Genomic DNA, 14888 nt, shown 5'->3' on the forward strand with positions numbered 1-14888 from the left:
CACTGCTGCTCAGTGCACATTGAGGTATATTCTTTCCTTAACTGAAGAATATATATATATATATATATATATATATATATATATATATATATATATATATATATATATATATATATATATATATATATATATATATATATATATAAGTTCAGGTTCATTTGTGACCATTCTAATTTTGTGAGACCGTGAGACCAAATCTAAAAATAATTTTAAAATGCAAAATAAATGGAAAAATCTAAAAATTCATTTTTTAAATATTATTTTCGGAACTTGAATTAACTAAAAAAAATGAAAAAAAAATCCGTTTTTTTTTAAAAATAAGTGAAATATTCTAATATAATATTACACTGACATATTCTAAAAAATAATTTTAAAATGCAGAATAAATTGAAAAATCTAAAAATTCTTTTTTTAAATATTATTTTCGGAACTTGAATTAACTAAAAAAAATAAAAAAAATTAAAAATAAATAAAAATAAATTCCATTTTTTTAAAAAAATACGTGAAATATTCTAATAGAATATTACACTGACATATTCTAAAAAATAATTTTAAAATGCCAAATAAATGGAAAAATGCAAAAATTCTTTTTTTAAATATTATTCTCGGAACTTGAATTAACTAAAAAAAATTAAAAAAAATTAAAAAATGCATCTCACGGTTTCACAAAATTAGGTCGTCTCACATGAACCTAACCATATATATATATATATATATATATATATATATATATATATATATATATATATATATATATTGTTGGAAATCAGGCCCTCAACTCCCTCTCAAACAATGCACACTGTATTGTTTAATTACGTATGAGAATAAGATGAAGAGAAAGAGTAGTTGTAACTCATACGGCTGCATATATTTCCAGAAAAATAAAAGGCTTTTATAGCCTACATAACCTAATGGAGCTAAACAAACTAAACTCAACTAAGCCCACGTTCCCTAATTTTAATCATCCATTAACAGGGCCCCACATACTCGTTCCTAACATGACCTATTCTACTTAGTTATTTGACTCACAAAATAAAAGCAAATACTAAAATAAACTAAAAAGATATGTCAAGATTAAAACCTACATTCACCCCCTGAATCTTGACTCGTTTCTTCATCAAAGCAGTACCGGTTCTTCCTCTTGGAGCAAGTTTGCTTCTTTGTTGTTGTCTTTGTCATCCCACTTTGTGCACTCATAACTAAAGTGCCCAAAGTCTCCACAATTAAAGCACCGAAATCCACTTTTATCACCTCGACCTCTTCCACTTCCTCGGCCTCTTCCACCGCTTTCAAAGTTTCTTCCACGTCCTCTTCCTTGTCCATTACTTTCACCATGTTTTTGTTCACTCGCCATCATCAGTTGATCATGATCTTCTTCCTTTTCTTCAAGGCTTTGAAGCCTTTCTTCATAAGCTTTAACCCTTCCAACCGCTTCTTCAAATGTCATAGTTTCTAGATCGGAATATTGTTCAATGGGAGCTACAATGGGCAAATACTTCTTTGGAACCGAATTGAAATTTTTTCTTACAATCACCTCCTCCTCAAGAGTTGAACCAAGACTTTTGAATTTGGCAACAATACCACTTATTTTGCCCGAAAAGTCATTGATTGACTCATTGTCCTTCATCTTTAGCGTCTCCAATTCGTTTCTCAAAGTTTGTAGCCTTGCTTTTTTCACCCGTTCGGCTCCTATATAACGGACCTTGATTGATTCCCACACGTCTTTGGCACTTTGGTGCTTAGCAACCTGCAAGAGAACATTTTCTGGTAGAGTTTGAAAAATTATACCTTTAGTGGTATAATTTTTGTAACAGCCCGAATCCCCAGGTATCTCCATTTCATATATTTTTATCATTCTGTGAGGGGACTCGGCGAGTTAATAGTCGACTCGCCGAGTCGGGTCGCGTTTTTGAGCGGGGGTTCGCATCCGGACTCGGCGAGTCCAAGGGATGGACTCGGCGAGTCCGCGCTGTTTGATGAAACCCTAATTTCCCGGTCCTAAGCCCTATTTAAAGGACCTTATGGCCCTCATATGCGGCCACCTTGAACCCTAAGAGCCTCCATACGTCTGTAAGCCCTTGTGAGTGTGTTTGAAGGCCTTTTGTTCATCATTTTGTGTGATATTACAAGGAAAGGAGGGAGAGGAGCAAGCTTGAAGTGTTGGGGAGCTTAGATATGTTGCTATTTCATCAAGGGGGTCTTCTTGAGGTAATTTTCTGAGCCAATCTTCGTGTTTTGTGTTGATGGGCCAAATCTAGGGTTTCTTCTTGCATTTCTTGGCTTGAATAAGAAGTATGAGAGGTCCCATGGAGACATGGAACCTAGATCTGGACTTAAGCAGGTCCAGGAGACCCCTCATGACAAGCTTTATGTCCATTCTTTTGAGTTAGAAGCTAAACTTGCCAAATAAGTGGTTGTTTCTTCAAAATAAGCCTTGTATGCATTGCATGGCAACCAAGACTGAGACTTTACGTGACAAATAAGCTTGGGAAGGCCAGATCTATGTATGTATGGAACGGATCTGACCGCAAAAGCCAGTTTTAGCTGGTGCATGGCATGGACTCGCCGAGTCTGAAGAACAGACTCGACGAGTCGCTTGAAGATTATCCTTGAGACCATCCTGTGTGTAGTTTGGACCGAGTTGTGGGCGACTCAGTGAGTCGCAGAGAGTTGGAAAGGTTTTGACAGGTGGACCGAGTCAGGTTGGGACTCGCCGAGTCGACCTTCGACTCGGCGAGTTGAGTCGCGGTGGCCCTGTGATTCAGGCCCAGGTGGAGCTCGTCGAGTCGGGGGAGTACTCGACGAGTCAAAGGGAAAATTCTTGGGAGTTGGTAAAAACGCGTAGACTCGCCGAGTCGCTATTGTGGACTCGCCGAGTCTGGTCCAAATTGTCTAAAGACTGCTGACCAAGTCAACCTGTGTTGACTTGATATGGATGGTCCACCTTAGTGGTACAAGTAATAATTATAGATTTGTAATATCATAGGAGGATTGCAGCTCGAGGGTTCGAGCCCGAGTGATTCCAGGATTCACGATTAGCGACTTAGCGAGGCATACGAGGTGAGTCTTCTCACTATACTGTACCCGGAAGGGTTTTGACTATGTGACCGGAAGGTCGAATATGATATGAAATATATGCCTTATGTGTGTTAAGTTATTTGCTATATGTGTCATGTATGATATGTTTGATATGGGCCGGAAGGCGTGGTCATATGGACTGTAAGGGTGGACGTGGGTAGGACCGGAAGGTTTACCCAGTCGGGACGGAAGTCCCCTGAGACACATGGACAGGAAGGTCAAGGCCTGGAAAGGCGTATGTGCGTATGTTGTATTTTGGGAACTCACTAAGCTTTATGCTTACAGTTGTTGCATTATGTGTTTCAGGTACGAGTGAGGACCGTGGGAAGGCGCCAGCGTGACCGTACACACACTCGGGGAAAACTATTTTATCTTTTGTTATGTAATCGGTTGTGACTACATTGTTACTTTGGAATTTAAACTTATTACTCATGTTTTGATGGTTGTAAAAACGAAAATTTTTGGTTGGAAATTTTATGACGTTACAATTTTTCTTCTCTTCAACCACATCTTTGGTTATAGCATCCCAATGTCCATATGCCCTTAACACAGTTTCAATCATAATAGACCAAGTGGTGTAGTTAGTTTCTGTTAATTTTGGGCATTGAAATGGTACAACAGTACCTTGAACTACAATCTCTTTTGAACCCCCTTGGTTTGATCCTCCTGCCATTCTTCTTTCTTTTGCAAGTAATTTGGTAAAAAGAGTTGTACCTTTCTGTTTCTTTCTTTCTCAGGTAGACAACAACGGGTTGTCACAATCTTCTTTCTTCTTTCTTTCTTTCTTTCCTTCTTTCTTCTTTCTATCTTCTTTCTTCTTTCTTTCTTCTTTCTTCACACTAGTTTTGCTGCTGTGCAACCGATCCTCAAACCTTCATGCGATTTACATGTAATCGCCCACCTCCTTCTTCTAATCGAGCCTAAGCTCTAATACCAAATGTTGGAAATCAGGTGCTCAACTCCCTCTCAAACAATGTACACTGTATTGTTTAATTACGTATGAAAATAAGATGAAGAGAAAGAGTAGTTGTAACTCATACGGCTGCATATATTTCCAGAAAAATAAAAGGCTTTTATAGCCTACATAACCTAATGGAGCTAAACAAACTAAACTCAACTAAGCCCACGTTCCCTAATTTTAATCATCCATTAGCAGGGCCCCAAATACTCGTTCCTAACATGACCTATTCTACCTAGTTATTTGACTCACAAAATAAAAGCAAATACTAAAATAAACTAAAAACATATGTCAAGATTAAAACCTATATATATATATATATATATATATATATATATATATATATATATATATATATATATATATATATATATATATATATCTGTGTGTGTGTGTGTATGTGTGTGTGCAGACTTTTGTATCCGCTTGGGAATAGCTAGATTATATTTCTCTTTTATTTGTTAAAATTTTTGTTTGTTTGAAAAATCTATGTGTGATCAACCCCAAACCATTACATGAAACCATGCCTCCTAGAAACAATCCTCCGCACAGAAATGCTGATCACCCAAACAATTCCTATACCATTCAAGTATATATGGTGAATCTAGGGTCCTAGGTTGCGTTAGACCATTATAACCTCCTTAAGGCTATGGGGAGTGGTCACACCCACCCCACCGGAAAAATGTTGTCACCTATGCACCACGTCAGCTTCACACCCAACTCACCACTAACCCACTAAACTTTGGAAATGGTCACCACTAATAATATTTATTTTTTAATTTTTTTAATTTTAAAACATTAGATTAAATTAAAAAAACATTATTATAAACTTAAGTAATCATTTTACTAATTAAAAAATCAAATAAAAATATTATTAATTTAAATAAACATAATTAGTTATATATAATTAAGGGTGTAACATAATTCAAACAAAAGTGAAAGGGTATAATAAGATTAAATACCAGAATCTCAGGGACCAAATATGTAATTTGAATTAAATTATATAAAATGTGCAATTCGTTGTCTTCTTCACCCGATTTCTCTGTAAAACGGGTCTCCTCCTTTTTTTTTTTTTTTTTTTTTTTTTTTTTTTTTTTTTTTTTTTTAATTCAATGGATTAAAAGCAAAACCACCGGAAATAGGGGGCAAAAAAGAAGCAACCAATAGAAAGCTCCGTCTTCTTCCGTCTTCCGATCCACGCCACACCAAGAACACCGGCCTTTGGGGCGGTGTTCACGCGTCTTCATATCAGCATCAAGCGTCTTCATAGACGCCCACTCCGGGTAGCCTTACCAGAGACTTCACCCTTAAAAATTTTTCTCCCAACACCACTGTTCTTGAGAAGTGGAATATTTATGGTGGGATTCGTGCTGTCTTCGCCAATATTGGCTGGGAGGGTCTTTTGGACCTCGACTATCCCACATAACCTCTATTGAGAGTTTCTAGCCACCCTCATTGAAATTAACCACGCTGGTAAGTTCATGTTTTGTTGTTTTAGAAACACTCACGAGCTTCATAATAATCAACTTTGTAACCCCATCCATGCACCAACTCAGGACACATATATATGGTCCCAACACAAACCATTTTCTACATCCTGCTACTTTTGATGAAACCGCCTTTTGGACCTCAATTACTGGTGTAGACTCCTGTGACTCTTCCACATCTGTGCAAACTAATATTATCCATCTCGTCCTCAAAATAGGCCTTAATTATTTCTTAAAATCCTTTTTACTTAAATTGTTATGCATCAACTTCTGCTGTATATGATAGATAAGGGCAATATGGAAAATTCAACAAATAAAATGACAGTAGGGGCAGTTTAGGTATTTTATATTATTTAGTTTGTTATGTCACATAGTATAAGAGGGTAATGGGCAGGGAGTGAGGTATCTTTCTTTTGTGTAAAATTTGGAATTCGTTCCTTAGGACATTGGCTATCTCGAATCAGCTATCCTATCTTCAACCTTGTAATCATTTGGTAATATAGATTGTTTCACAATCAATATTAGAATCTTTTGATTGTTTTATGTTATTGAATCTGGTTTTAGAATCCAGATCATAACAAATGGTATCAGAGCATTCACCACCTGGGATTATGGCTGGTGATAAAGGAGGAGGGAAGGAGGCTAGAGGAGCTCAACTGAAGAAGGTTGAATCGCTTGAGACAGAGTTAGGGCATTTGTATGCTCGAATGGAGAATCAAGGACATCAGATCCAACAGAACGCTGAATCCATAGCCTCTCTTCAGTTGAAGATGGATCAAATGTTTGAGGAGATTTTGGGTGCCATAGCCAAAAGCCGACCAACAATCAACAATGAGAAGAAAACCATGGAGGGAGAGCCTAGCAACACACCGGTTCTATCCATAGAGGAAACTCCAAGGGTTTACAGTAGAGCGTCACACACTGATACAGGAGGTTCAAGAAATGGAACAGGAGGTGGTTTCATCGGCAGAGGCGGCGGCTATATTCCCAAAGGCGAATACAGAGGAGGGACCAACCAGAGATTTCACAAACATGAGATGATCTTGTTTGATGGAACTAACACAGAGGAGTGGATTTTTAATATAGAAAGGTCATTCTGCTCATATGAAGATGATGAAACAATGGAAGTTGCGGTGGGGGCTCTAGCGGGCGACACCCTACTATGGTATGAATGGGAGCATAGGAGGCAGCCCATACGAGATTGGGAGGAGCTGAAGGGCTTGATCCGTCGCCGATTCGGATCCTCATAGCAATCGCCGATCTTTCTTCTCAAAGAGAAGACGGAGCATAAGACGGTTCCGTTAAAAGAAGTAACGGAGGAGGGATACCTAGGTCATCGAAGAAATGGGCTGGAAAGCAAGGAATGGGTCGAATTTGGCAAGTTGGGCCTACATGCTTGGGATCAGACTATTAAGGCGGATAAGAAGTTAGGCCCAGATGAAATTAAAATGACGGTAATTCAAGAAGTCTTGCAAACGCCGATGATTTCACCAACACCGACCTTCTCGTCACCATTGATGGCCGCTTCGTCAAGCTTCGCCCCAACAGCATCAGTTTCTTCCAATTTCACCCCCGAAACCCTAGGGTTAAATATTGAACATCTGTCTTCCACCAACTTCGCCACAACCCTGAAGGCTAATTCCAATAACAACAGTAAATCGGTTCTAAGAGCTTGTTTAGGGCCAACACCAACAATAATACCCAAGCCTCCAAGGCTGTTTGTATGTGAAGAAAATCGTGTCAAGATGGACGTCACTATACCCCCTCATTCTAAATCCAGGTATAAGGAAATCATGATGGAAGTGGGATACAACCATGACAAAATCTCATTGGTCCCAAGCTCTCGATTTGAAGATAACAACACCAATGACAGGTCAACCAACCTTCATTGGTACAAAGGACCAACCCTTCTTGAAGCACTTGATCAGAGCAGAAAGCTTAAGAAACCACCGGACAAAACACTCCGTCTACCACTTCCTAAGGTCTACAAGGTTGTTGGTATTGGAACCGTACCAGTGGGACGTGTTGAGACCGGTGATGTAATGCCTCACTGGTGTACAAACGCTCTAACCACTGGATTTATTGCTGCAAAAGAAAATCAAATCAAGGAGGAATCAAATATAACAAGCACTAAAGTTGAGAACAGACAAAGGGATGTCAATGATCAATCAGGTAAGTCAAACTTCACGCATACCATGAGGAGAAATGGAACTGGATTTCAACAAGGGGTGGCTAGGGAGGCTGAGAAGGGGATTAGTGAGTTAGTGACATTTGGTAACAAAGGTGAGGGCAACTTAGACATGAGTACATTTCATGGAAAAGAAGAAAAAAATAATCAAGGCATGTCTTGGTTTACACCTCCAAATGATGCCCATGCAAAAAGTGAACATTGTTATATTCCAAAAAGAATGATGCAAACATGGAATGGGCACACAAAGGGGGTTTTAGCGATTAGGTTCCTACTTGATAACAACCACTTGCTTTTGTTGGCTGGAATGGATACCAAGGTCAAGATTTGGGAAAATTTTAATTCAGACAAGTATGAGGAATTAATGGAGGTTGATGTTATTGATCCCATGAAGATGGTGATATCTAACTGGGAGTATGTGGCAGAGACGTCCCTCATATCAGATTTAGTAGAGCAAGTGAGTGGGACATATGTAGGAATAGGAATTGCTGATCATGGCAAGGCACAAGGCAAGACAAAAAGGTCACCAAGGGGTGTTTGGATGTTACACCATTTCTATCCACCTTGAGGACAAGGTCGTTCCTTTGGGGTGGGGTATTGTTATGCATCAACTTCTGCTATATATGATAGATAAGGGCAATATGGGAAATTCAACAAATAAAATGACAGTAGGGGCAGTTTAGGTATTTTATATTATTTAGTTTGTTATGTCAGATAGTATAAGAGGGTAGTGGGCAGGGAGTGAGGTATCTTTCTTTCGTGTAAAATTTAGAATTCGTTCCTTAGGAGATTGGCTATCTCGAATCAGCTATCCTATCTTCAACCTTGTAATCATTTGGTAATATAGATTGTTTCACAATCAATATTAGAATCTTTTGATTGTTTTATGTTATTGAATCTGGTTTTAGAATCCAGATCATAACAAAATGAAACAACCAAGGCCGGAAAAGTTAAGCTTAAATTAATATGGGGCATGGTGACCGGAACCCACTGTCAGCATTTCAGTTATTGGGTAGCAAAGAGACTCCTGAAAGTCTCTCGTCTATGAATGAAAGTCTCTCGTCTACGAACTGGTTGGATTGTTTGTGGTGGCTTAATGACCCTAATCGGTAATGTTGTAAGTGAACATATTCCCAAAAACTAGTAGTTCTTCATGGATGATACACACCTTTCCCTACAGACCCTTGAGTCGATGCACATGTATCGGCCAACCTCAAGGGGTTATGTTCGGATGCGTGGGTGCGCTAGATATCTTCTCATCACTGATCCTTCTATAACTCCTTAGTCGATCCCATCAGTTCCACCACCTCCTCGGTAAGCCCTTATCTTTAATTTCTAAGCATTGAGCACAATGCTTAATTTTAAGGTTTGAGAGGGGATTTGTTGTACAAATTTTTATTTTTCTAAAAACAATTCCAAATTTCCAAAAAGATTTTTATTTTTGTCTTAGTTTTTTTTTTAGAAAAAAAAACCCAAAAATATTTTCACTTTTTTTAATTTTGCTTTAGTTCTTTCCTTTTAAAACAAGAAAAAAAAAAAAAATCAAAACATACAAAAAGATTTTCCGGTTTTGCATGTTTCACTTTAAGAAAACGTGGGATAATGATACTCTTTATTATGGATAGCTTTGAAAAGACGGAAAATGGGAGTATGAAGAGACCAGACCAATAGTGGTAAGTTCGGTAATAGTTCTCATAACTAGGGGTCAGAAAACACCATGAACCGAGATGCCAACGATAAAGTAATAAAAAGAATTGTATATCGAAACATTATGTGAGCAGGGATAAAACAGTTTCAGAACTAATTGCTTTGAAATGTTTAACAAATGAGTAAAATTGGCACATCCGAGCACAACGGATGTACAAAACGTCAAATCCAGTACCCAATAGAAAAAACAGAAAAAATCCAACAAAGACGATTAAAGAGTAAAATCGAAGGAAAAAGTTACACAATGCAAGTTCAATCAACTCAAGAGCCACTTTAAAGACAATTTTGGTGCAATGGAAGAATTGTGTGATATGGTACATGATACTCTCAGAAAAAAGTGAAAGCATAGAGATTTGACCCCTTCTGCTTCATTGAAAGATGATTTGGTCGTGCCAGGGTCCTTAATGATGAGTTAAGTATGGTTCTTAACTATTTAGTCTTAAGCACATGAAACTCTAAAACATGCTATTCTTTCAACCAAGGTTAATCAAGGTATAAAGTTTATATAAAAGCTATAATTTGTGTATTGGTTCACACCGTCGAGCTTCTTCCTGAATTTGGGAGTCTGTGAAAGATGGAAGGTATTGGAATAGTGATTCCATTGGAGCTTCCTCGGTGTACAATCTAATCGTAAAAAAAAAAGGAATGATTTTCATATTTTGTTATGTTTTTGTTCATTTTTGTTTATCATTCTCACTTGCATATTTTCTCTTCATGTTTTTATTTTATTTTCTTTTGTTTATTTATTGTTCGTGTTAGGATAAAGTTCCATTTAGTTAGTCTAGTTTTGTTTAGGATTCCCCTCCATTACCTTTATATCCCTCATTCAATCCCGATTCCTATTTTTCCCTTACTCGAGGACAAATAAGGTTTAAGCTCCGGGAGGTTTGTTAGATGCATTTTATCTGCATCTTTTAGCATGTTTTTCTCAATATCTTACTACAGAAAGCCAACTATCTCCCTTGTATTGTTTTGATTTGTGTATTACTAATTATATTCATAGAATGCCCCATACTACACACTTTTGTTATGATTTTCAGGGCAGAGTAACATAGAATGAGGACACGATATTTTGAGGAAACGTTTTATGAAGCATCAGAGCTTAATGGAGTTGGACACTGAAGATGGAAGCTGGGAATGACTAGAAGCAACTTAATTGGAAGACTTACGTCTGATCTGAAAGAAAAATAAAAAAACTCGATTGTGCTTTTGGAGAAGCATGATCACATTTGACGATTGAGGATTTGCATGGCACAAAAAAATCATTTGGTCAATATATCCAATAAACACGATCGTGGTTTTGGGAACCAAGATTGCATTTTCCTTTCGAAGTCCTAAAAAGCTAAAAAATAGCAATGTACTTCATTTAAATGGTCTTGGACGCTTTTTCATCAAAAATGTGATCGTGCTTTTCACAAAGAATATTGATCGTGGAAAGGGCCGCTGACTTACTAGATGTATAAATAGAGCCTCATAACATTCCAGTCGGCCCTAACTTCGATTCCAGGTGATTTCTGGCAATTTTCTGAAGGTTTTGGGTAAAGAACGAAGATCTAAAGAGCACGATTCAGTCTGTAATTTTAGCTTAGTAAGATTTATCATTATACACTTCTTTTTATTGTTTGTAATTAGTTTTTATCCATGTCATGCTAAAAACCCTAGATTTCAGTTTCGTATAGACTCGACTTTTCGTGCAAGTAGTCATTAGGCATTATTTTTTATTGTGATTTATTTTTAGTTTGATCAATTTTATGCTTAACTGAATGTTTGATTTTGATTCGATTTCTATTAGCCACTTAAACTGTTATTGAGTCATTCCAGTTATCTAATTGTTTAGATCCGTAATTTTTTAGTTAATCAGTAAAAGCAACAGATATTAGATTGGTACTATATCAAGGATTTAACTCTAATATAAACTGACCAAGTAAGTTTTTATGCTTTCGAGCTTGTGAGAAGTATTGAATCTTACAGATCATATTTACCCTCGGTGTTCATATTACAATCTAAACTCCGATTTCATTACAAACACTCGATCTATAACCACTTCACTTTACAGGGTACTTTACATCATGTCTAATGCTACTTTTCTCAATTAATTAAGAGCTTGTTTAGTTAATTCAATAAAAAAAATTAAGGTTTAATTCAAAGAGTTAATTTTGGTTAACCATTTTAGTAAAGGAAAGTTGTTAGAGTTTACTAATGATTTTCGGTGCCAGTTTAAACAATACGCAATTCAAACAATAGTGTTGAAGGTTATTTGCATGATTAGGAGAGTTACCGTGAAACATAAATTGCCTTTTATTTTCTAAATTTTCTCAAGTATTTAAATTTCAATTTTGATGCCCCCCCCCCCCCCCCCCCCCCCCCCCATTTAGTTTTTGCCAGACTAGTATGCGCCTTACGCAAAAAAGGCATAGACTTTAGGATGCGTCCCTATGGATTCGACCATGCTTTCTTTTATATTCTTAACAACGGTTGGTGATGCTTTTGCCTTAGTTTTTATATTCTCCTTTTGTTTAAGGAATTTCATCCCGAAATTTAGAACGTATTGCTTATCACTAGGATTTGGTTATGGAGAGGTGTTGTTTATTACTCTATGCTTGGTTCTTTGATACGATTTCAAGATAAGAACTAGTTATTATTTCAGTTTTTGTCTTTACTCTTTAACTTCGTCAATAGATAGTAGGTCGTATTAGCTCTTTTCAGATCGTCGTTTTATATTGTTCGGTTTGAGTTTCTGCTTATTACGTCGAGTTTAATTATAGCCATATTTTACACCAATAGGAAACCTATTTTTTTTAAATGTTCATCTAAGGATCCTTGTAGATAGTAATTATTCTCAATATCGGGTGTTACTTATGTTTTGAGATTCTTGGGAGTATTTACGTGATCTAGTCTTTGGTTCAAGAAATTTGCCTTCTATAATTTGGGTCTGTAAGGTTGCTCGATGGATGTTGGTTCATTTGTCATGGTAGTTAAGAGAATTTGAGGAAAATAGACGTGTAGACCGTGCATTATATCGATTTTTATGGGTATTTTTATGACATTACATGCTTTTATTGAATATGTTATTGTATCATGCTAACTTGGCTATATAGTTTTTGGAATTACATAGTTCATGTTACTTCTAATTCATCTTGTCTAAGACATTTCCTTACTGATCTTTCCTAATTTCTGGGCAATCTCTCTTGAAGTGACCTAGCTTGCCACATTTCTAATATTTGTGTTTTGGACCGGCCTTTTGGTCCTTGGTTTGGGTCAGGTTTTTGTAGGACTTAAAGGTATGCCTCTTATTTTTCATAGTTTTTATAGACTAATTCTTTATACCCCCCTCCCCCACCACATGGTGGTATTTGCACTCACTACATTGTAGAAGACTTCTAGCGTAAGGTCTGCTGGTCGTGCTATGGGGTCTTTGGATAACCCGCTTCCTTTATATGGATCTTCATAAGTGGGTATCATGTTTTCTTTTACTAGTCTTGCCTCTCTTTGTGTCTATTTGTCATACTGATGTTCTTCCGTGAGTTTCATGTCCTATTAGGTTATAGGCTAAACCTTTAGTCTCTTTGTAGGTGTTGGTTTGGATGTTGATTATTTTTCCTTGAAGCAATGGAGTTAGTCCCTCGATGTATTTGTTGATCTTCTTGTCCTCAAAATTTATCAGCTCCAAACAAAAAGTGGCTAGGTCCTCGAAACGTATGGTATAGGTTGACAAATTTGTTTCCTCTATAGTTAGACTATGGAGCTCTTTCTCCATTCTTAACACTTCCTTTCTGGGGTAGAATTTTCCTACCATCATTCTTTTAATCTCTTCCTAAGGGATTATGTAGGCTACATCCATTCCTAGGGTTTTAATGTTGGTAATCCACTAGTTAAGAAATGCATCCGTAAATGTACATGTGGTGAATTTTACCCAATGATCTTTGGCACACTCATGGGTTTTAAAGATTAACTCTATTTCTCTAATCCAGTGGATTAGGCCAGTTATTCCTTCATCTCCATAGAAGAACCTAGGTCTGTTGCCTGTGAATGCTTTGTAAGTATATGCTTTATGATTGTTCTTATTGTCATTTTTTCCTTCTTTTAGTCTTGCGGTGTCGTTTCTTTGGCTTCATAGGCATGTAGAGTGTCAATGATCATTTGTTGTTTTACTATGGTTTTAATGATATTTGAGTCTACCAAAGTTTGTCCTTGTGTCGATACGGGTTCTTCCTATAGAAATAGACATATTAGTTGATTTTGTATAACTCATTGTAACACTTGGAAATGCCTTAATGGCTTGATATTATATTATCTTGATTTAGAAATCAGTTGTGTCTAACTTGTTACTATCTTTAGCAACTTGTCTTCTTATTGGTTATTTTATGATGAAATGAGTTTTTCCTAAGGGTATTCCTGTTAATGTAAGTTTACATATGTATCTATCATGAATCTATAGTATTTATTGGAAAATTTCATGAGTTTTGGTCTTCTTAGGGTAGTTCTTTTGGGGTTTCATCCGAAGGGGTCTAGTTCTTAGGGGTAGTTCTTCTTAAATTAATTTTCCTTAATTTTTACATGTACAAGAATCTTATTTGATCATATTTACTTTTCAGGGTGGTTGATTAGCTTACTCACCCTGTATGCTGAAATGGTATTTTATATAAGAATGCAAAAGTCTACTTGGTGGAAAGCAACAAATATCCTGCCAGAGATCACGGCTTCGTTCCTGTCCGACAATTATCAAGTTTTTGATTTAAAAAAAAACTTGTTTTGTAGATTTGAACCGTCATACATGTTCATGAAAGAAATGAAGCAGTTTGGATATCGCGTACAACCATGCTATTGCGGCATCACGTCATTCGAACATTCATGAATTATCCGATATGGTTCAAATATGTTATCGGGTTGATGTGTTTCGGACTGCCTACCAGACACAAATCGTGCATCCTCTTCCCTCTCCATCCGAATGGGAAATATCAGACCCTTTGATGGTTCTTTTATTTCCTATGTAATTGCAATTTATTATGTGAATCCGGAATGATATTCCGAAAAAAACAAGAAAACATTACATATTACATAGATTAAGTAATAATTTTTACATAAACTTAGTTGATAAAGATAAAATCTTACAACTTGTACACAACAATACCAAAAAAGAAAATCCAACTACAAATTCACGCTATCTTCAAGTACAAATTTTTGGTTTCAAGCTTCTTCTTTGATCGAACTAAGTTACAAATCATCAACGAATTGGTGTCTTTTGCTTGGTCAACCCAACAAATAAACCTAGACTGTAGACCCTGAAAATTTAATATCAAACACATGAGGTATATGTTGGATTAATGTCTAAGTCCATAACTATATTTGGTATGTACTTGACCCGACCCGGCATGGTCCATTTGGGTTGCACTTCACCAACACAATTTATATGGATAATCTTTTGAGAATAGTATGTTTATGATTACATATTAATATATTATTATGGAAT

At 36.6% G+C, this 14888-nt stretch overlaps 2 protein-coding genes and 1 long non-coding RNA gene across 3 annotated transcripts; 2 read left to right on the top strand and 1 right to left on the bottom strand.

Annotated features, from left to right (window-relative positions):
• Window positions 1-1117: 1117 nt before the first annotated feature.
• On the bottom strand, window positions 1118-3751 carry LOC145010081 (uncharacterized). The gene is made up of 2 exons (XM_078968668.1): window positions 3560-3751; window positions 1118-1747 (listed from the first exon to the last, which is right to left on the bottom strand). The coding sequence occupies exons 1-2, from the start codon at window positions 3749-3751 to the stop codon at window positions 1118-1120; spliced, it is 822 nt and encodes a 273-aa protein (XP_078824794.1).
• A 1387-nt stretch (window positions 3752-5138) lies between these two features.
• On the top strand, window positions 5139-11139 carry LOC145009139 (uncharacterized). Its single transcript, XR_013663763.1, has 2 exons — window positions 5139-5509; window positions 10459-11139. It is a non-coding gene; the product is annotated as an uncharacterized LOC145009139 (long non-coding RNA).
• LOC145009138 (uncharacterized) lies at window positions 6039-8574 on the top strand. Its single transcript, XM_078967808.1, has one exon. The coding sequence runs from the start codon at window positions 6972-6974 to the stop codon at window positions 8277-8279; it is 1308 nt and encodes a 435-aa protein (XP_078823934.1). The 5' UTR covers window positions 6039-6971; the 3' UTR covers window positions 8280-8574.
• Window positions 11140-14888: the final 3749 nt, after the last annotated feature.

This window comes from Lactuca saligna, chromosome 8 (assembly GCF_052625555.1).
Source record: "Lactuca saligna cultivar CGN05327 chromosome 8, ASM5262555v1, whole genome shotgun sequence".
Classification (NCBI taxonomy): Eukaryota; Viridiplantae; Streptophyta; class Magnoliopsida; order Asterales; family Asteraceae; genus Lactuca; species Lactuca saligna.